The sequence below is a fragment of the Rattus norvegicus genome, chromosome 10, assembly GCF_021556685.1.
Source record: "Rattus norvegicus strain SHRSP/BbbUtx chromosome 10, alternate assembly SHRSP_T2T, whole genome shotgun sequence".
Lineage (NCBI taxonomy): Eukaryota > Metazoa > Chordata > Mammalia > Rodentia > Muridae > Rattus > Rattus norvegicus.
The window spans coordinates 111,057,248-111,078,532 of NC_141543.1; the positions used below are offsets into that span (position 1 = coordinate 111,057,248).

Here is a 21,285-nt window from a genome sequence, read left to right on the forward strand (position 1 = left end):
CAGAGACAGAGATGGAGAGAGACAGAGAGACCTCGAAGTGCTATGATGAGAAACAGATTTCAGAGACCATGTAAGCTCTGGTGTGGAGTGGGAGGTTGGGTATGGGGAGCAAGAAGTGGAAGGAGCAGGAGTACTGCTGACCAGAAAGGAGGAATCCTGTGGTCCTCAATGGAAGTGTGACGGGCACTTGCTATGGGCTGGCTGTTCCTGCCTAGGCATGGCTAACCAGGGCCAGTACAAGCTAAACTTCACCTTCCAGGCAGATGACTTTGAGGACTTTCGTAATGAGAAACTGAACCAGATCAGCCCACAGTTCATCAAGGCCAAAGAGCTGCTCCAAGACATCAGTGAGCTTCGCCACCGCTGCTTGGAGGAACTCGCCCTGCAGACGGAGCTTGTCCACTGGCTGCACGAGGCTCTGAAAGGTATCGTCAACCCCTTGGGCTGGCCTAGGTCCTGCCAATGGCACCAGATGGACAGTTGTTCCTTGCCTTCTTCTTTAGGAGAAGAGGCAGAGTCATCTCGTTGATGGACACACACACACACACACACACACACACACACACACACACACACTTTACTCAGATGGTGTCTCGGGGCTCTTTTGTCACTCCCTGTTTGCTGTGAATAGCTGAAGGTCTGTTTACCACTGAGCTAAATCCCCAACCCCAGGTCTGTTTTTTTTAAACCACTTCCTTTAGTCTTTTAATTTTTAATTTTTGTTTTTTGTTTTTTTTTTGTTTTTGTTTTTTTTTTTTTTTTGGTTCTTTTTTTCGGAGCTGGGGACCGAACCCAGGGCCTTGCGCTTCCTAGGCAAGCGCTCTGCCACTGAGCCAAATCCCCAACCCCTAATTTTTGTTTTTTATAAAGATTTATTTGTTTGTTTGTTTATTTATTATGTATAAGTACATTGTAGCTGTCTTCAGACACACCAGAAGAGAGCATCAAATCCCATTACAGATGGTTGTGAGCCACCATGTGGTTGCTGGGATTTGAACTCAGGACCTCTGGAAGAGCAGTCAGTGCTCTTAGCCATCTCTCCAGCCCTTCATTTATAATTTTATTATTTTGTGTGTAACAGTATTTTCACATATGTATGTGTGCCAATACAACCAATACGTGTCTGGTGCCTGTGGAGGTCAAGAGGGTGTCAGATCCTCTGGAACTGAGGTTATAATTGGTTGAAAGCCACTATGTGGGTGCTGGGAACTTAACTTGGGTCCCCTCCAAGACCAGCAAGTACCTTTTTTTTAAAAGATTTATTTATTTATTTTATGCATGTGAGTACACTGTAGCTGTCTTCAGACACACCAGAAGAGAGTTCACAGATGGTTGTGAGCCACCATGTGGTTGCTGGGATTTGAACTCAGTACCTCTGGAAGAGCGGTCAGTGCTCTTAACCCTGAGCCATCTCTCCAGCCTATTTGCTGTTGTTGATTTTGAGAAAGGGTCTTTCTGTGTAGTCCTGGTTGTTCTGGAACTCAGCTCTGTAGAGCAGGCTGGCCTCACACTCACAAGAGATCCTCCTGCCTCTGCCTCTCGAATGCTGGTATTAAAGGTGTTCACCACCGCCTTTCATTTTTTAATTACATAGGTGCGTTTTTATGCATTTTTCTTACACGTGTGTCTATGCGCCCTCACATGCCTGGTACTTAGAAGGGCCTGAAGGTATCAGATCCCCTGGAACTGGAGCCTTAGATAGTTGTAAGTTGCCATGTGGGTACTGGGAACTGAACCTGGGCCCTCTGGAAGTGCATCTGGTGCTTTAACCACTGAGCTGTCCCTCCAGTTGTCCTCCCCGTTTAGTCTTCTCCAGAAAACAGGATGGCTCTTGTCTAGATGGTGTTTTTGTAACACCCTCGTGTAGGTGTTATCCAGCAGAGAGCTTGGTAGCTTGTTTCGTTATGTGGGTTAGAAAGAGCAGAAGCAGGGTGGGGAAGTGAAGAGCGGGGAGGGATGGAAAGAGGGCAGGCAGCAGACTGTTATACCCTGGACCTGCAGGAGGAAGGTGTACCTCCTGCTGCCACCGAGGCTGCACTGGCTCCAGCTCTCACTGAGTTGCTTCCTTCTGTGGGCTTTGGCTCCACCTCGATGCCTATCTGTTGAGCGGATTGGAAGCCTGTGGAGAGTTATCTCAGTTTGTCTCACTGTCAGCATATTCTTTACCAGCTGAGCCTTGGCCATCTCTGTTTAAGTGACGTTATGTAGAGTCAAGGCTACTGTGCACAGCAAGCCTAGTGTAAGGCCTGAGATGTATTACCTGGTAAAGATTAGAAGTCAGTCAATAGATTCAATATGGTCAGTGTTCTTAGCAAAAGCAGGAAGTGGGTCAAACCAAGACATTAGCTTGGTGTCCAGTTATAGCTTCACTTAGAATTACTGTCCAAAATTCAGCATGGTTGTGTGCCAATCTCCTCTTTCCGCCTCTCAAGATATCAATGAACTCAAGGTGTTTGTGGACCTGGCCTCCATCTCTGCGGGAGAGAATGACATTGATGTGGACCGCGTGGCCTGTTTCCACGATGCTGTGCAAGGTTACGCTTCTCTCCTGTACAAGCTGGGTGCAAACACAGATTTCAACGAGTTCATGAACCATCTGCAGGAACTCTGGAGGGCCCTGGACAATGACCAGCACCTGCCAGATAAGCTGGTAAGTCTACTCAGGGCCCAAGGCAGACTAAGTGTAATAGCTGACTGCTATTACAGATCCCAAGGGCTTTGGCAAGGCTGGCACTGACAGACCTGCTTCGTGACAGATCCCCATTGTGCACAGGAACGTGTGTTCTCTCTTGAGTCAGGAAGTCACATAGAAAATGGCTTGCTTGGTCTCTGCCCCAAGAAGCAGGGAAGGATGGCTGGAAGGACCATGGTGAAACCTGGCCTATGGGAAAGTGAAGTTTGCAAACTTTCTGCTAAAAGCTCACATGCAAATGACAGCCCATAATGCATGCTTTCCTTTCTCCACTGGTCATGCTCAGAAATCACGAATGGACATTAAGAATCTACCACTCAGGCTTAACAGTGGCTCAGCCCCAGCACCCATGTGGTGGCTCACAACCTTCCATTACTCCAGTTGCAGGGGGTACAGCACCCTCTTCTGGCCTCTCATGGCCCAGGCATCCACATGAAGCACATGAATGGATAAGGAAATGCTCAAATTTTAAAAACTAAATTAATCAGGTATGGTGGCACACACTTTTAAATCCCAGAACTCAGGTGGCAGAGGCAGGAAGATCTGTTTGAAACCAGGCTGGCCTCTAACTCACAGAGATTCTCCTGCCTCTGCCTCCCAAGTGCTGGGGTTCAAGATGTATTTCTTGCTCAAAGTAAGAAATTTCCAAAAAGAAGAGGAAGAAACAAGAAAGCTCGAGGCTCCCTAACGCTCTGCTATCCGACTGTTGTGTGTGGTGAGCTTTGCGGTGCATGTGTGGCTGTTTCTCACGCGTCCATAAGTAAACCCAAAGCCCTAATGCTCTACACCTGCCAGCTAGGGCTTCAAGAACAGTGGAAGCCTGACTGATGCTGCACGACAGAGCCCAGGGGACACCCCGAGCAGACACTGCACATGTGCTCGGGGGTGGGGGGGAAGGGGGGGGAGCAGCTGAGCACCAGCGAGGGCATGTCTGCTCTCTCCAGCCTGTTCTCCGCTTCTGTCCCAATAGAAAGACTCTGCCAGGAACCTGGAGTGGCTGAAGACAGTGAAGGAAAGCCATGGGTCTGTGGAGCTCTCGTCTCTGTCCCTGGCCACAGCAATCAACAGCAGGGGCATCTACATTATCCAGGCCCCCAAAGATGGCCAGAAGGTGAACCTCTCAAAGTCCTGGTGCACTTTTGTATGGCCCTGTGGTCTTGCTACAAAGTCATGGGACTCTGTACCAAAAACTAACTTAAAAATGTGTGCTACCTCCCAGGTTTCCCCAGACACTGTTCTCCACCTCCTCCTCCCTGATGACCATGGTTACCAGGAGGCATTTCGCAAATACTCCACAGAGGAGCTAAAGGAGCTTTTAAACAAGCTGATGCTAATGTCTGGCAGGAAAGACCACAGCAGCAATGTAGAAGTGGAGACATTCTCCGAGGTGAGCAAATGGCTCTGGCTGCCCATCCACAGGGGTCCCTCTTGCTGCCCGTCCACAGAGTCCCTCTGGCTCCAAGCCAGGCCAGTCACTTTGTTACTGAGTGAAAAGGGTCTGAGTAGGCTTTTGGTTAATACAGCTATGCCGTGGTTCTGCAGGATGCATGGTACCCCAAATCACAACCCCTGAGAAGTATCTGAAGTGGGGTAGACCTAATTAGCAGCAGATCTTCCTCAGGAGGACCTATGACCAGCTGTGGAGAAGAGATGACCAACAGATGTTCTTAGAAATAAACAATCACTTCACAGCCTCTATACTCCTGTCGAGGCAGGAGGATCTTGAATTTGAGGCCAGCTTGGAAACATGAGACCCTGCTTTTTACACACAGACACACACACAGACACACAGACACACAGACACAGACACACACACACACACACACTCACAAATGCGCCCCCACATAGTATTTACATTGACGTCCCTTGTCTTTCCCTGAACATGGTAACATAGGCCTTTAATATCAGCATTCAGGAGGCAAAGGCAGGGGGATCTTTGTAAGTTCAAGGTCTGTCTAGTTCCCTAGTGAAGTCCAGGATAGCCAGGGATACAAAACCAATAAGAGGAAAAGGAAAAGGAAGGGAAGGCGATGGGTGGTCCTTATTAACCCATGTAACTATGGAAGGAAAGACTGTGGTGTAGTGAATATTAGGCAGATTTTTGTGAGAGGCGAGCTAGCCTGAGACCTTGGAGTTGTAAGAGGCAGGTGTGGGTAGGGTAGTTCATCTCCCTTGCGGGCCTGTGCTTTGCTTTGGCCTCATGGCTCCCTTTCCCCAGGTCTTCAGCAACATGCAGCGGCTTGTACATGTCTTCATAAACCTGCACTGTGCGGGCAACATGCTGTTCAGGACTTGGACTGCTAAGGTCTACTGTTGCCCCGGTGGGGGCATCACCATGGACTTTGGCTCGAAGCTGCTGAGCCAGCTGACAGAGAGTGGAGATGTCATTCAGCTCCTGGGAGCACTCTGCAGGCAGATGGAGGACTTCCTACACGAGTGGAAAACAGTGGTCGCCCAGAAGAGAGCTACACACTTTTACCTCAACTTGTACACAGCTGAGCAGCTGGTCTACCTAAGCAGCGAGCTCAGGAAGCCCAGACCTAGTGAGGCTGCCCTCATGATGCTGTCCTTCATTAAAGGCAAATGCACTGTCCAGGAGCTCATACAAGCTACCAGTGCCTGTGAAAACAAGGCTGCCAGACACTGCCTGCAGGAGGCTATGAGAAAGCTGCCTCAGCAGCTACTTTCTGAGTCCACCCTAATGGGCAAGCTTCGGGTTATTATGACGCAATCCCTAGAGTGCATGAGTGCCTTCCTGCCGAGCTGTCTGGACCTAGATACCCTGGGTAGATGCCTGGCTCATCTGGCCAGGCTGGGTGGCTCTCCTGTGGAGCGGCCACTCCCCAAAGGCCTGCAGGTTGGCCAGCCTAACCTGATTTTGTGCGGCCACTCTGAGGTGTTGTCAGCTGCGCTGGCCATATACATGCAGGACCCCATGCAGCCCTTGCCGACCTTTGATGAGGTGCTGCTCTGCACCCCAGGGACCACAATCGAGGAGGTGGAACTATTCCTGCGACGCTGCCTCACTTTGGACTCCCAGGAGCACAAGGTCTACAGCTTGCTGTTCGCAGATCAGTTGAGCTATGAAGTGGGCTGCCAGGCAGAGGAGCTCTTCCAGAGCCTGAGCACACAGGTGCACCGTGAAGACTACCAGTTGGTGATACTCTGCGATGCTGCCCGGGAGCACTGCTACATTCCCTCCACCTTCAGCCAGCACAAAGTCCCCCTGGTGCCCCAGGCCCCACTGCCGGACATCCAAGCCTACCTGGAGAACCATTATCAGGTCCCGAAGCAGATCCAGTCAGCAGCAACTGTGTTCAGAGATGGGCTGTGTGTGGGAATCGTGACCTCTGAAAGAGCTGGCGTTGGTAATGAAGGGCCCCTCTCAGACACTGCCCAGTGACGCGCTTCCTTCTCTAGCAGGGGTGACTCTGATGAGGCACTCATCAGGGGTTTGGCTCTTCCTTACCTGTAAGCCAGTAAGAACTCTGTCCTTTCTCACCTAGTTTTGAAAGTTGGGCAATTCCTAAGCACCTCCTTTCTTGCAGTTTCTTTCCTCTGTGACCTCTGCTGGCTTCTGGCATCAGTGTTGGCTGTGGTTGACAAGAAACCCTGACCTTGCCTCCTTGGTTGCCGTTTGTTCTCTTCCGTGCTGTCCACTCTTCCTTGACCACCCTGTTCTGTTGGGAGAGTTTCCTCACACTCTAGCTTTTGCCATCACTGACTTAGATGCACCATCAGTAGCCAGGGAACAGCAAAGTTGATCGGTGGGTGGTCGACAGGGAACCTGAAGTCTCGGGGGAAATGAAGCCACTAAGTAGTCCCTGGTCGGAATCAAGCAGAGTCACTTCTAAGACATTTCCGTGTTCTGTTTCTCCTGGTCTGTAGGTTTGGGGCCTAATTTTTGTATGTTCGCATTGTAGGAAAGTCTCTCTACGTGAACACGTTGCACAAAAAACTGAAGACGAAGCTACAGGATGAGACGGTGCCTTTAAAAATTATTCGGTTGACAGAGCCTCACATAGACGAGAACCACGTCCTGAGCGCCCTCCTGCCATTCTTGGAGAAGAACTATCAGAAGACGCCGGTCATATTCCACATCGATGTGAGCACTTCGGTAAGTGTCCTGGCATCATCCAACGACCGTGAGGAAGGCATGGTTCCCTGATACTGACTGCCTCCTTTCTCCACATGTATCCCGTCAAGGGACAAACAGGCCAGTTCATAACTGAGAGAAATGGCTGCCATCCTACTCAAAAGCCCACGTTTTCTTCTTTAGGTTCAGACTGGAATTCCCGTCTTCCTTTTCAAACTCCTCATTCTGCAGTACCTAATGGATATAAATGGGAAAATGTGGCGTCGGAATCCGTGTCATTTATATGTTGTTGAAATCCCACAAGCCCACTCAGTACGGCCAAAGAGGTCTTCTAAACTGGTGTGTATCGAGAAAAACAGAGAGGTTTGGTGGGGGTGGAGCCCTTCCATCCCGCTTTATTTATTTGTTTTTTTACTTATTAATTTATTTAGTTTTGCCAACCTGATACAAGTTTGAGATATCTGAGAAGGGGTACCACAGTCAAGAAAATCCCTCCAGGCCTGGAGAGATGGCTCAGCGGTTAAGATCACTGTCTGCTCTTCCAGAGGTTCTGAGTTCAAATCTCAGCAACCATATGGTGGCTCACAACCATCTGTAATGGGATCCGATGCCCTCTTCTAGTGTGTGTCTGAAGAGAGCTGTAGGGGTTGGGGATTTAGCTTAGTGGTAGAGCGCTTGCCTAGCAAGCGCAAGGCCCTGGGTTCGGTCCTCAGCTCCAAAAAAAAAAAAAAAAAAGAGAGAGCTGTAGTGTACTCATATAAATAAAAATAAATAAATCTTTAAAAAAGAAGAAGAAGAAGAAAAAAAGAAAATCCCTCCATGAGATTGCCTGCAGGCAAGTTTGTAGGGCATTTTCATGATTAATGGTTATAGCTGGGCCCAGCCCCTAGGGGACAGTGCCACCGGGTAGGACTGGTTCTGGATGGTAGAAGAAATCAGGCTGAGCAAACCGTGGTGAGCAGACCAGTAGGTGGTGTTCCTTCCTGGCTTCTGCTTTAGTTCTTGCAGAGTGCAACATGCAGGTTGTAAGGTGAACTAAACCATTTCCTCCCCAAGTAGCTTTTGGTCATGGTGTTTTATGACAGGAATGTAAGGTCTAACTAAGGACAGAAATCAATACCAGGCTCATGGGATATTGCTGTAATAGATCTGACCATGTGTTTTGGGGAAAATTATGGAGACTCTGAGCCAGGGTAAATTTTCTGTGGGAGAACAACACAGACCAGAGAGGCCTGGCTTGTGAAGTTTAGAGGGAAGTAAAGACTCATATCAGGGCTATTTGAGTGATGTTTTGAATTAAGAGCTGTGGTCCTGGTTAGCTAGGACTGAAGCATTGACTGATTAAGTACAGACCAGAACCACTAAGGTGAAACCTTTGCTTGTCTTGGACAATTCATGCTGGTCAGCTGGGGCTGAGAAATTACTTCAGACTGAGAAGAGACCAGCGTCACTGAGGTGAAATCTTCTGGGACGCGTTTCCTCAGGGTCAGCACACAGAATCCATGGTCCAGAGGGTGCTGAGCCTGTTTCCCAGGCTTGCAGCTGAGCTCTGTTAAGAGCTGCCTGTTTCATTGATTCAGGGTAAACGTGAAGTAGACTCGATACTATGAAGGATTTCTTCATACCTGATTAGGAAATATTATGTTATACAAGTAAAACTTAGCTATAGGAGCCCTGCCTCCATTATGACTGGAAGATTAGTGTACTGAACAGTCTTGTTAGAAACTGTAGAAAAGAAAATTCTGTGCCTACTTAAAGTGAAGGGGTTATTGAGAGAGTTTATTCGCTGAGCCTGACCTCTAGTTAGGCTCCAGTTCCATAACAAAAGGAGACAACCTTGACTTACAACTGACTCTTAGGTCCAACCCCTTACCAAAAAACCCAAACAAACAAAGAAAAAAACCAGGCAGCTCATGGAGATAGCACAGGGTCACAACCACCATTCTGTCCTGGTCTGCCATTAAGTGTCCTGTGCTCTTACTGTGAAAAGCACAAACATGCCAGGTTGGGTAACAACTATTCAGAAAGAGCAACATTGGCGTGTATGGAAGAAATAATTTTTGATAACAACCCATCTGCACTCCTGGTCATCTCTGTTCAAATTGTTCAAAGTGCAACATGGGGCTGGAACCTGAAAGATGTTAGAGATGACAGCATTTGTGGAAGGCATAAACGTAAGGTGCAGGGAAGTCAGTGAAGCAGAGCCAGGCACACACCTGTATCAAGGAGTCTTTTCCCGTTAGTGTCCAAGTGTGCAGGGTGACTTCTCCCTGCGAAGGAAGGCATATTAGTTCTATAACGAGTTCCTCTTGGACCTGAGGTTTGGCGCTCACATCCTCACAGGTATATGTGCATAGTGAGGACACAGCTCTCTGATTGTGTTAGAAAATGTATCCTTGTTAGGGATGTGTCTTCTAATTTAGTTCTTTGAACCCTCAGCAGGCAAAAGTTGCCAGTCTGTGCAGACTGTGTGGAGACTTAAGGCAGAAAGACTTAGGGAATTCAGTGATAATTGTTTTATCTGTGTTTCCTCTTTGCAGAATGCACGTGCACCCCTTTTCAAATTTCTTGATATCTTCCCCAAAGTCACCTGCCGTCCTCCCAAGGAGGTGATAAACATGGAGCTGACTCCCAAGAGGAGCCACATAGAACCTGGGATGGACCCAGCGGAGTTCTGCAGTGAAGCTTTCCAAAGACCTTACCAGTACTTAAGACGGTTCCATCAGGGGCAGAACCTGGACGCATTTCGGTATGAAAAAGACTCTGTGGAAGGCTCTCCTGAGGAATGCCTGCAGCACTTCCTGATTTACTGTGGCCTGACAAACCCTTCCTGGTCGGAGCTTCGGAACTTTGCTTGGTTTCTGAACTGTCAGCTCAAAGACTGTGAGGCATCTGTCTTCTGCAATTCAGCTTTTACTGGAGACACACTTCGGGGCTTCAAGAACTTCGTGGTGACCTTCATGGTCTTAATGGCCAGGGATTTTGCCACTCCGACTCTTCAGACTTCAGACCAAAGCCCAGGTAAGCACTCGGCCACCATTGACGGAGTAGCTGAAGAAGACCTAGCTCCCTTCTCTCTTCGAAAGAGATGGGAGTCAGAGCCCCATCCATATGTTTTCTTCAACGGTGATCGCATGACCATGACATTCATAGGTTTTCACTTGAAGACCAATAGCAATGGCTATGTTGATGCCATCAATCCCTCAAGTGGGAATATCATCAAAAAGGACGTCATGACCAAAGAACTGTTTGATGGGCTGAAGCTTCAGAGAGTGCCCTTCAACATCAACTTTGATAGCTTGCCCAGACATGAGAAGCTTGAAAGGCTCTGCCTGGCACTAGGTATCGAGTGGCCTAGTGACCCCGATGAAACATATGAACTTACCACGGACAATATGCTTAAGATCCTGGCCATTGAAATGCGGTTCCGGTGTGGGATCCCAGTTATCATCATGGGAGAGACGGGCTGTGGGAAGACCAGACTCATCAAATTTCTTAGCGACCTCAGGCGTGGTAGCATTGAGGCAGAAACTATGAAGTTGGTGAAGGTTCATGGAGGGACAACACCATCCATGATCTACTCCAGGGTCAAGGATGCTGAGAGAACAGCCTTCTTCAATAAGGCCCAACACAACTTGGAGACCATCTTGTTCTTTGACGAAGCCAACACAACAGATGCTGTGAGCTGTATCAAAGAGGTCTTGTGCGACCGGACAGTGGGTGGTGAGCACCTAAATGAGGACTCTGGTCTGCATGTCATTGCTGCCTGCAACCCTTACCGGAAGCACTCCCAGGAGATGATCCACCGCCTGGAGTCAGCAGGTTTGGGATATAGAGTGGGTGCAGAGGAGACTGCAGACAGGCTGGGCTCCATCCCCCTGCGGCAGCTGGTATATCGAGTCCACGCTCTGCCTCCAAGCCTCATTCCTTTGGTATGGGACTTTGGACAACTGAATGACTCTGCAGAAAGGCTCTACATCCAACAGATCGTACAGAGACTGGTGGACTCTGTCACAGTGGATCAAAGAGAGACTTTCGTGATTGCCAACGTGCTCTCTGCCTCTCAGGAGTTCATGAGGAAGAGAGAGAATGAATGTGGTTTCGTCAGCCTCCGGGATGTGGAGCGCTGTGTGAAAGTTTTCCAGTGGTTTCACGACCACAGTAACATGCTCTTAAACAAGCTGGCCGACTTTCTCCGTGAATGCTGTGACAGCACGCCTGCTTTTGAGAGAGATCCTGTTCTCTGGTCCCTGGTGATGGCCATTGGGGTATGCTACCACGCCTCTTTAGAAGAGAAAGCACCCTACCGTGCAGCCATTGCCCGGTGCCTTCCCAAACCATACAACAGCCCCAAGGTCATCCTCAATGAGATCACGCATGTACAGGATCTTTTTCTGAGGGATGCACCCATAAGGAGCAACATAGCCAGGAACTTGGCTTTGAAGGAGAACGTCTTCATGATGGTAATCTGCATTGAGCTTAAGATTCCACTTTTCCTAGTGGGGAAGCCCGGCAGCTCCAAATCCCTGGCCAAGATTATTGTAGCAGACGCCATGCAAGGGCAGGCTGCCTCCTCGGACCTCTTCCGCTGCCTGAAACAGGTCCATCTGGTGTCATTCCAGTGCAGCCCCCATTCCACCCCGCAGGGCATCATCAGCACCTTTAAGCAGTGCGCTCGGTTCCAGCAGGGGAAGGACCTGCAGCAGTATGTCTCCGTGGTGGTGCTGGATGAGGTGGGGCTGGCTGAAGACTCACCCAAGATGCCCCTCAAGACCCTGCACCCCCTGCTGGAAGACGGGTGCATTGAAGATGACCCTGCCCCGTACAAACAAGTCGGCTTCGTTGGCATTTCCAACTGGGCTCTAGACCCTGCCAAGATGAACCGAGGCATTTTTGTGTCACGTGGCAGTCCCAATGAGAAAGAGCTCATAGAGAGCGCCGAGGGGATCTGCTCTTCCGACAGGCTGGTTCAGGATAGAATCCGCGGGTATTTTGCACCCTTTGCCAAGGCCTATGAAACAGTGTGTCAGAAGCAAGATAAGGAGTTCTTTGGGCTTCGTGACTATTACAGCCTCATCAAGATGGTCTTTGCCAAAGCCAAAGCTTCTAAAAAGGGGCTCTCCCCCCGAGACATCGCTCATGCTGTCCTTCGGAACTTCAGTGGTAAAGATGATATCCAGGCCCTGAGCATCTTCACAGCCAGTCTTCCCGAGACCCTGTACAAGGAAGAAGTCAGTACTGTGGAGCTCATCAAGCAGAACATTCACCCTGACCTGCAGGCATCCAGCAGGGGCCTGGACAGTGCTGACTCCCGTTACTTGCTTGTGCTGACCAGGAACTATGTGGCCCTGCAGATCCTACAGCAGACATTCTTTGAGGGTCAGCAACCCGAGATCATTTTCGGCTCCAGCTTTCCCCAGGACCAGGAATACACCCAGATCTGCAGGAACATTAACCGGGTGAAGGTTTGCATGGAGACAGGGAAGATGGTAGTGTTGCTGAACCTGCAGAATCTCTATGAGAGCCTGTATGATGCTCTCAACCAGTACTATGTCTACCTTGGGGGCCAGAAGTACGTGGACCTTGGACTAGGTACCCACCGAGTCAAGTGTCGAGTCCACACTGATTTCCGCCTCATCGTCATCGAGGAGAAAGATGTGGTGTACAAGCAGTTCCCTGTGCCCCTCATCAACCGTCTGGAGAAGCACTACCTGGACATGAACACTGTGCTGCAGGGGTGGCAGAAGGGCATCGTGCAGGAGCTGCAGCGGTGGGCACACGAGTTTGCAGATGTGAAAGCAGACCAGTTCATTGCCAGACACAAGTACAGTCCTGCAGATGTCTTCATCGGCTACCATTCCGATGCCTGTGCCTCTGTGGTGCTGCAGGCTGTAGAGAGGCAGGGCTGCAGGAATCTCACAGAGGAGCTGTACCGAAAGGTGTTTGAAGAGGCCAAGTTCATCCTGCTGGATTGTGCAACACCAGATGCTGTGGTCAGGCTGAGTGGTTCCTCTTTAGGCTCATTCGCTGCAAATCGGCTGTCACAGGAGTATTACTACAAACAGCAGCACAACTCTTTTGTAGACTTCCTCCTGGCCCACTTGCGCATGGACCATCATGAATGCCGGGCTGTCTTCACAGAGGTGACTGCTTTCCCATAGCCTCACCCTCTGCTCTGTCACCTGAGAGTCTTAGGCTCCTAGGGTTAGGGACTCAAGCTGTATTTAAAGCCAGCATGCAGGGATGACTTACAGATAGTATAGCTATGTGGCCTCTCATCGTTGACCAGTGTGTGTGTAGCTTAGAAAGGCAGCCTTCTAGCAGGAAGGACCAGGGACATAGGAAGCCCGCTATGTATGAGATGGGGTGGAGAGAAGGGGATATAAGGATTTCTTTAAGAGGCACCCCATGCAAGGTTGAGGGCAGTGAGATGTGAGAATCTCTGGAAGAATTCACTGGTAGAACTTGAGGTCCAAAGCGTGAGTTCTTTGCCTTGAGGTTGGAAAGATCTCTCAGAGGGCCTCAGGGGCTCCACTAAGGAACCTGAGCCTTCCTGCCTAGAGGAACCCGGAAGGGCCTTGGCAATGGAACAACAGTGAGACACAAGACCGTCACGGAAACAGACAGTTAGAAAGCTTTAGGATCAGTAGAGTCAGAGCAGAAAGGCAGATGATCTACATCAAGAACAACCGGATGTCCGGTGTGGTGGTGCACGCCTTTAATCCTACCACCTAGAAGGCAGAGGTAGGTGGATCTCTTTGAGTTCCGGGCCTGGTCTACAGAGTGAATTTCAGGACAGCCAAGGCCACACAGAAACCTTGCCTTGAAAACAAAGCAAAACAAAACAAAACAAAACAAAAAACCCAAAGAAATGTTTAGGGGATGGAGAGATAGCGCAATGGTTAGGAGCACTGGCTACTCTTTCAAAGGACCTCGGTTCAATTCCCAGAACCCACATGGCAGCTATAACTCTAGTTCCAGGGGATTCAATGCCTTCTTTTGAGCTCTGTGGCCAGCAGGCACAAGTGGTGCACACCCATACAAGCACCCTACACAAACATGGAAAAGAGATGGTCAGGTGCAGCTGCCCAGGCTGACTACTGACTTGGTGGAGGAGCAGCAGGCCACCGAGGCATCTAGGGACAGGACACTCACTGGTTCCCTCCTAACTGCCTGGGGGCTCTGCTTCACAACACAGAAAGTTCAGGAACGAGGATCAGGTTTGGAGCCAGTAGGCTTGGAAATGAGGAAATCAGAAGCTCAGAGGTCAGGGCAGCAGGTGAGAACTGGCGTCACAGTGTTAGCATACCCTCAGGATATTGGAGTCTGGTGAAGAGTGTGATGTCCATTGAGAGTGATGTGACAGGGGCAAGAGAGGCCAATTGTCAATCTGTGGGCTTCAACCCCTTTCATAAGGGTCATGTATCAGATATTTACATTATGATTTATTTATTTTATTTATTAATTTAATGTAGATGAGTATACTGTAGCTGTCTTACACACACCAGAAGAGGGCACCAGATCCCATTACAGATGGTTGTGAGCCACCATGTGGTTGCTGGAATTTGAACTCAGGACCTCTGGGAGAGCAGTCAGTGCTCTTAACCGCTGAGCCATCTTTGCAGCCCTACATTATGATTTATAAAAGTAGCAAAATTACGGGTTGGGGATTTAGCTCAGTGGTAGAGCGCTTGCTAGAGGCCCTGGGTTCGGTCCCCAGCTCCGAAAAAAAAAAGAAAAAAAAAAGTAGCAAAATTACAGTTACAAAGCTATCAACAAAAATAATTTTAATGCTTGGTAGTCACCACAATATTAGGAGCTGTATTAAAGGGTCGCAGCATTAGGAAGGTTGAGAACCACTGGTTTATAAGAAGTGACATTTGTGGTGAGTCGTAAAGTATCCAGAGACTACAGAGGGCCCCAAAGCAGGAAGGAGACTAAGTCATCTGTCATCTCTTCTCCGATCTTTGTCTTTGGAGATACTCTGAGCTGGTGTTTTCTTTCTGCACACTGAACCATGTGCAGCCATGATGCGAAAAGCCCAACCTCCTCATGTTTCTAGGTTCTGTCCTGGGAAGATGGGCTTCCTCACTGGTTCTTGCCAACACTCCTCTCCTTTGCAGATCACCACTTTCTCCAGACTGCTGACCAGTCATGACTGTGATGTCCTAGAGTCTGAGCTGAGAGGACTGGCCCCAAAGCCTATTGTGCTGTCACTACAGCAGTTTGACACTGAATATTCGTTCCTTAAGGATGTCCGGTGAGGCCCTCTGCGAGCTCCAATCAGTAGGGCTCAGCCCTTGTCAGGTGCTTTGTCAAAGCTGTAACTAACACTGCTTAATGAGTGGAGCACTGCTTCACTCTGCAGTGGGCGCTGTCTGGGCCCTCCTGCTCTTCCCCTGCCCCCAATACTCTATCCCACCCATGAAGCTTCCTCAGTCTCCTCAGGCAGCCTTGCTGGCCATTCAGAATTCCGCTGAGTCATCCGCCTACCTGCATACCTCCCTGCATGCTTTTTCTCTATGGCCCTGGCCTCACCATGCTTCAAGGAATTCCTTCATCCATTTTTCTGGAAGGGAGAACCCGCCCGATAATCTATTCCCTTTCTCCTCCAGCTCCTGCTTAAGGAACCCAGCCAGGCGTAAGATCCTTGTCATCCAGACAGACTTTGACGATGGCATCCATAGTGCGCAGCTCGTAGCCTCTGCCAAGTATGTTTTCAGAGCTTGTCCATAAACAACATGGGGAACCAACACTCACAGCCTCAGAAAATCTTCCCTGCGAGCAGCACGATGTCTGTCACAAGCCACACGCTAACAAGAATATTCTCTTTTTATTCCACCAGATGACTGTATACATGAAGGAAAAAGCTAGAGTTCTAGGGAATAGCTCGGTCACGTAAGCGAGAGAACTGAGTCTGGTCCCAGCACTCATGTAAAAGCTGGGCGTGACGATGCACACTTGCAGTACCAGTGCTAGGGAGGAGGAGCCAGATGACCCCTGGGCCCAGTGACTAGCAAGTTTAGCCTAAACAGAGAGCCCCAAGTCCTGGTGAGACACTGACCAGAATCAAGATAGACCACTCCTAAGGAGTGATAGCTGAGGTTGATCTCTGGGTTCTACAGTCATGCACACATGTGCATGTGCACGCACACACACACACACACACATACACACACACATATCACACACACACACACACCATACCACACATAAACACACATATCACACACACACACACACACCATAACACACATAAACACACATATCACACACACACGGCCGGGGAAGAGCACAAGCAGTGTCAGTAGTAGAACATTGCAAGGATTGTCAACACTGTCTCTGACTTCCTTTTTGGAAACTGTCTTCGATTGTATGATATGAATTTATTGCAAGTTCAAGGGCAATAACCAGACAGACTGTGTGTGGTGTGAGGGTAATACGAGTGTGTATACGTGGTGTGTGAGTGTGATATGTACGTGGTTTATGTGTGGGTGGCTAGTGTTGAACCTCACATGTTAATAAACCAGTTCTCCACCGCTGTGCTACAAAGATAGCCCTCTTCAGGGATCCATAGGAAGGCCAGAGGCCCAAGCCACAGCAGGCAAAGCCCAGAAAACACAGGGCTCTATTGAGAAAGGAATTCTCATTCTGAGCAGAGGATTCTGGGAGGGGCAGTGAGCCCACCTCATCCTGGGGGTGTGAACTGCACTCAAGCACCTAAGCCTGGGAGGCTGAGACGGCTGGTCAGCTCATGGGGCACCACCAGCCAGCTTCCCAGCACAGGTTTGTTTGCATGGCACTGATCGGTGTTTGTTAAACAGGTATTCTGCCATCAATGAAATCAACAAAACACAGGGAACAGAGGACTTCGTCTTCGTTTATTTTGTCACAAAACTGTCTCGAATGGGAAGTGGTACACCATACGTGGGGTTCCATGGAGGTAGGGCCACAACACTGAAGAATGGTTTTTTTCCCCTTTTTTTTTTTTATTTTTTTTTATTTATTCATTTATTATATATAAGTACACTGTATTTGTCTTCAGATACACCAGAAGAGGGCGTCAGATCTCTTTACAGATGGTTGTGAGCCACCATGTGGTTGCTGGGAATTGAACTCATGACCTCTGGAAGAGCAGTCCGGTGCTCTTAACCACTGAGCCATCTCTCCAGCCCAAGAATGGTTTTTTTTTTAAGCATCATTTGAGGTGTTTCTTATGTGATCCCGTGTCTGAAGTTAGAATTGAATCCCAACAATACTGAGTGGCAATTTGGTTTCTTACCCAGTCACAGTTACCTGGGTATGGAGGTTGCACACATTAATAATTCCAGATTTCTGGAGGCTAAGGCAGGAGGGCTGCAGGTTCAAAGCCAGCCTGGTTACACAGAAAGACTTCTATCAAAAGCACAAAAGCAGACAAGCTTTGGGCACACTGCAGTGGCATCAGCAGTCCCTTGTCTACCTTAGGTGGGCACGGCCTCTGACTCCCACCCGACATGATGTAGGGATTCTGAGGTCTTCACACCCCTCTCTCCAGCACCAACTCCCCAGCTTCACTTTCCTTTCCCTTTGGTTTTGTGCACTGACATTTTGTGGGAGAAATGTTCATATCACTGCCCAGCTCTCTCCTGCTGTGAGGCATGTGTGTTTTGGAAGTCAAGAGATACCAGCGCCTCTGTGCCTTTACTAATTATGATGTGGTGGCTACAATGAGATGTGAGTGGGGAGCCTAGAGTCACCGTGGACGCTCTTAAAGAGATTATTTTAGGTCTTAATAGTACCTAGGTCGATCTTGCTGACAGATCTTGTGTTTTTGCACATGTCCTAGACTTTGGGGTACTGATCACTCCCTTAGCAGTGGTGCAATTAAAAATCCGGGTTAGGGGGCTGGAGAGATAGCACAGAGACTAAGAGCTCTGGCTGCTGGCCTAGAGGACCTGGGTTCCATTCCTAGCTTCCATGTGGTAGACCATTATCATCTATGTCTGCAGTTCTAGGGGGTCTGATGCCTTCTTCTGACCTTCAAGAACACACGTGGTGAGCACATACACACATAGTCAAATACTCAAGTACATAGAAATTAACCTTTAAAAAACAAATCTGGGTTAGCCCAGCTAGATGGCTGAGCAGGTAAAGGTGCTTGCTTTGGAATCTGACCATCTGAGCTTGATGAGTGCCCCAGGCTCTTAAGGAGAGAACCAATGATCACAGGTTATCTTCTGAATCCACGAAAGTGCTTTATGGCACATGTGTGCACACATACAAATACATACACATACATACACACAATAATAATGAATATAAATAAGTTAATGTAAAAAGCCAGGTTGAAGGTATATTTTGTTTATAAATGAGAAGGAACCAGCTAAGTTATAGAAGACTCCAGAGACTTTGTTCTTCACAGGGCTATGGAGGTCTGTACATATTGATGACCTCCGCAGATCGACAGTCATGGTCTCAGATGTCACCAAACTGCAGAATGTCACCATCAGCCAGCTGTTTGAGCCAGTGGACAAACCTGAGCGTGAGTACAAGACAGTCATCTGGGGAATGGTGTATGTGTCAAGAGGGAAATGCCAGCTGTGGTGCTGGATGCAGAGCCACTCTGCTGTTCCAGCCCCTGGCCCTCAGCAGAGATCACAGCAATGCTGGAGCCAAGAGGAAGGCCACCTGAGTGTGCCCCAGGGTGCCAGGCTACACCATGATCCCTTGGCCAGCCTTTAGAGCCCAGGCTAGGGAGTGCCTGAGCCTGGAGTTGGAGCTGATATACCAGGCACATGTTCACTTTTCTAGAGCCATCACTGCAGACAGGGACAAGGAAGGCTGGCAAGTCCCAACCTGGGTATAAACCTAGGTAGTCTGGTCCTGCAGCTGTCTTGAACACGTTTGCCTTGCCTTTTGTCTAGCAGAGGATGACCCAGAGGAGGAGATGGAGACAGAGTCCAGCAAGTCGGGGGAAGTGGCAGAGGAACAAATGGAAGTGGAAGAAGAAGGTTCGGAGGAGATGAAGAGGGCCTGTGACCTGAGAGGCTGTGATGTGAGTCCTGCTTCTGCCATTTGCTAAGGGAGACGCTTGAGCTGCATGTTTGACCTCTCACCTGTATTTATGTTTGGGGGAAGGGGACAGTGGGGTTAGTCTGAGACCTTTCCTCCTTCCACAATGCACATGTAAGGGATCATCTCCTCTAAGCTGTGCTCAAGCCAGTCATCAGGAGGTGTGGCTGGTAGGGTTCAGTGTAAGTTTTGCCAACTTTAACCACCACCTGGGGCCACATGATTGCTAACACAAATCCACCATCTTGCGTGGGTGGCCTTGTCCAGACTACAGTAGGCACAGTAGAAGTCTTGTTCTTCCTCGGTGTTCACAGGTCCTGGACACCACCAGACTGGTGCGGAGCTGCGTGCAGGGCGCCGTGGGGATGCTCAGAGACCAGAGTGAGAGCTGTGCACGCAACATGAGGAGAGTCACCATTCTTCTTGACCTCTTAAATGAAGAGAGCACACTGAATGGTGAGCACTGTGCTCCAGGTGCTGAGTCATATACCTAAGGGGACAGGGTGCCCTTCCAGGCTTCTTGGGCTTGGCAGAAGCATGGATAAAGTTGGAATCTATGGTTATCTGTCAGGTTCTCTTATAGAACTTGCATTGGCTGAGGGTAAACAGTTTTCCTCTTGGGTGAGGTGTGTCAAGAACTATGAAGAACTGATGGGCCCTACCACCGAGTGTGCATGAGTAGGACAAAACAGGTCCTGTCTTCACAGCTTCTTTTTTGCGGGAATCTAAGATGCGCCTCCATGTTCTTCTAAACAAGCAAGAAGAGAACCAGGTCCGAAGTCTAAAGGAATGGGTCACCAGGGAGGCTGCCAATCAGGATGCCCTGCAGGAGGCAGGCACCTTCAGGTACAAGGGTAAAAGGAGCAAAAAGTATGGAGGCCTTTGCACAGTGCCTGTGGTGTGCTCCTGCTGGTGTGACTCTCGGTGAGGTGCTCCTGCTGGTGTGACTCTCGGTGAGGTGCTCCTGCTGGTGTGACTCTCGGTGATGTGCTCCTGCTGGTGTGACTCTCGGTGAGGTGCTCCTGCTGGTGTGACTCTCGGTGAGGTGCTCCTGCTGGTGTGACTCTCGGTGAGGTGCTCCTGCTGCTCCTGCTGGTGTGACTCTCGGTGATGTGCTCCTGCTGGTGTGACTCTCGGTGATGTGCTCCTGCTGGTGTGACTCTCGGTGATGTGCTCCTGCTGGTGTGACTCTCGGTGAGGTGCTCCTGCTGGTGGGACTCTCGGTTAGGTGCTCCTGCTGGTGGGACTCTTATATCAAGGATAAGTGCCCAGGTGTTTCTTCCTATATCCCTGAGCAAATCTGAGATGTAACCTGCCCTCCTGAGGGTCTTAAATGAACCTGGATCATTGTTATATGGGGCATTGCTGGTCTTTTATTTAAACCTTTTTTATAATAAAAAATATTCAGGGAAACCCCCAGATCATCTATTCCTGGGGGATGTGAGTGTTTGCCAATATGTCATAAGCCATAGAAAGTGATGCTTTCAGAGGCTGTGACCATGCGCTGACAATGGCACCTATTGGTTGAGGTGACACTATTTGCAGCATTAGGAGCTGGGAGAGTACTTTATTGTCTATAAAACTGACCATTTCGTCTGGTCTTGTGAGGAGCTTTGAAGAGCCTCTGTTGGAGGGCTGAGTACCACAGGTCTCTGGAGGACCTCAGGCTGTGGTGCTGGCTCCTCCCTGTAGGGCTTTTCTGTTTCAGTTATCTCCTCATTCCTCTTTCTTATCTTTCCCTGAAGGTACCTGTAAGGCCTGCTATCAAACCCAGTTGCATTTCTGCTTCCTGTGGCTGCTCGTCTTCTAGCTCACATGTTTAAAATCCGTCTACGCCATCTCCCTTTTCTCCACCCCTTTGATGTGGAATGCGGTCTTTGGGGTTCATCGCCACAGCTTTGCAACAGCTGGCTCTCACTCTGGTCACTAGCATGTCTTGGGAACAGCTTACAACTGCCCCCATTTTTTTTTTTTTTTTTGGATCTTTTTTTCGGAGCTGGGGACCGAACCCAGGGCCTTGCGCTTCCTAGGCAAGCGCTCTACCACTGAGCTAAATCCCCAACCCCCAACTGCCCCCATTTTAACACAGAAATGCGTCCTCTGGATGGCAGGCCTTGACGCCCGCTTGTCTGTCTTGAGTGCTGGTTGGTTTTGAGTTTCTTTGTTTATCTAAGCCTGCAGTCCATTGGCAGGGAGGTTCTTCCAGCCTCGGCTCAGCTGTTTGCTTTGCCTCACATCTTTGTTCTTGTCTCTTCTTGTCACTGTTTTGGGTATGCTTGTTAAGCCAAGGAATGGCTTTGCCCACCAAGGCGTCTGTTTTCTCCCTTAGTACATACATCTCTTCAATTCAAATTCTCTATATTAAATGCTAACACTAGAAACCAATCTCCAAGATTACTTAATAATTCTTTTATTTTATTATGATTTTATGATCAATTAGTTA

The 21,285-nt window shown here is 49.1% G+C and overlaps 1 protein-coding gene across 4 annotated transcripts in view; it reads left to right on the forward strand.

Annotated features, from left to right (window-relative positions):
* Rnf213 (ring finger protein 213) overlaps positions 1-21,285 on the forward strand; it is a 99,506-nt gene that overhangs the window by 43,536 nt on the left and 34,685 nt on the right. For 2 of the 4 annotated variants that reach the window (XM_087572566.1, XM_087572569.1), the window contains 15 exons: positions 260-425; positions 2,433-2,650; positions 3,663-3,803; positions 3,912-4,079; positions 4,911-6,060; positions 6,616-6,809; positions 6,972-7,127; positions 9,329-12,931; positions 14,912-15,048; positions 15,404-15,499; positions 16,613-16,731; positions 18,193-18,312; positions 18,695-18,825; positions 19,157-19,298; positions 19,550-19,688. In XM_087572566.1, coding sequence (XP_087428692.1) covers positions 260-425; positions 2,433-2,650; positions 3,663-3,803; positions 3,912-4,079; positions 4,911-6,060; positions 6,616-6,809; positions 6,972-7,127; positions 9,329-12,931; positions 14,912-15,048; positions 15,404-15,499; positions 16,613-16,731; positions 18,193-18,312; positions 18,695-18,825; positions 19,157-19,298; positions 19,550-19,688 — 6,680 coding nt within the window. 4 annotated transcript variants of the gene reach the window in all.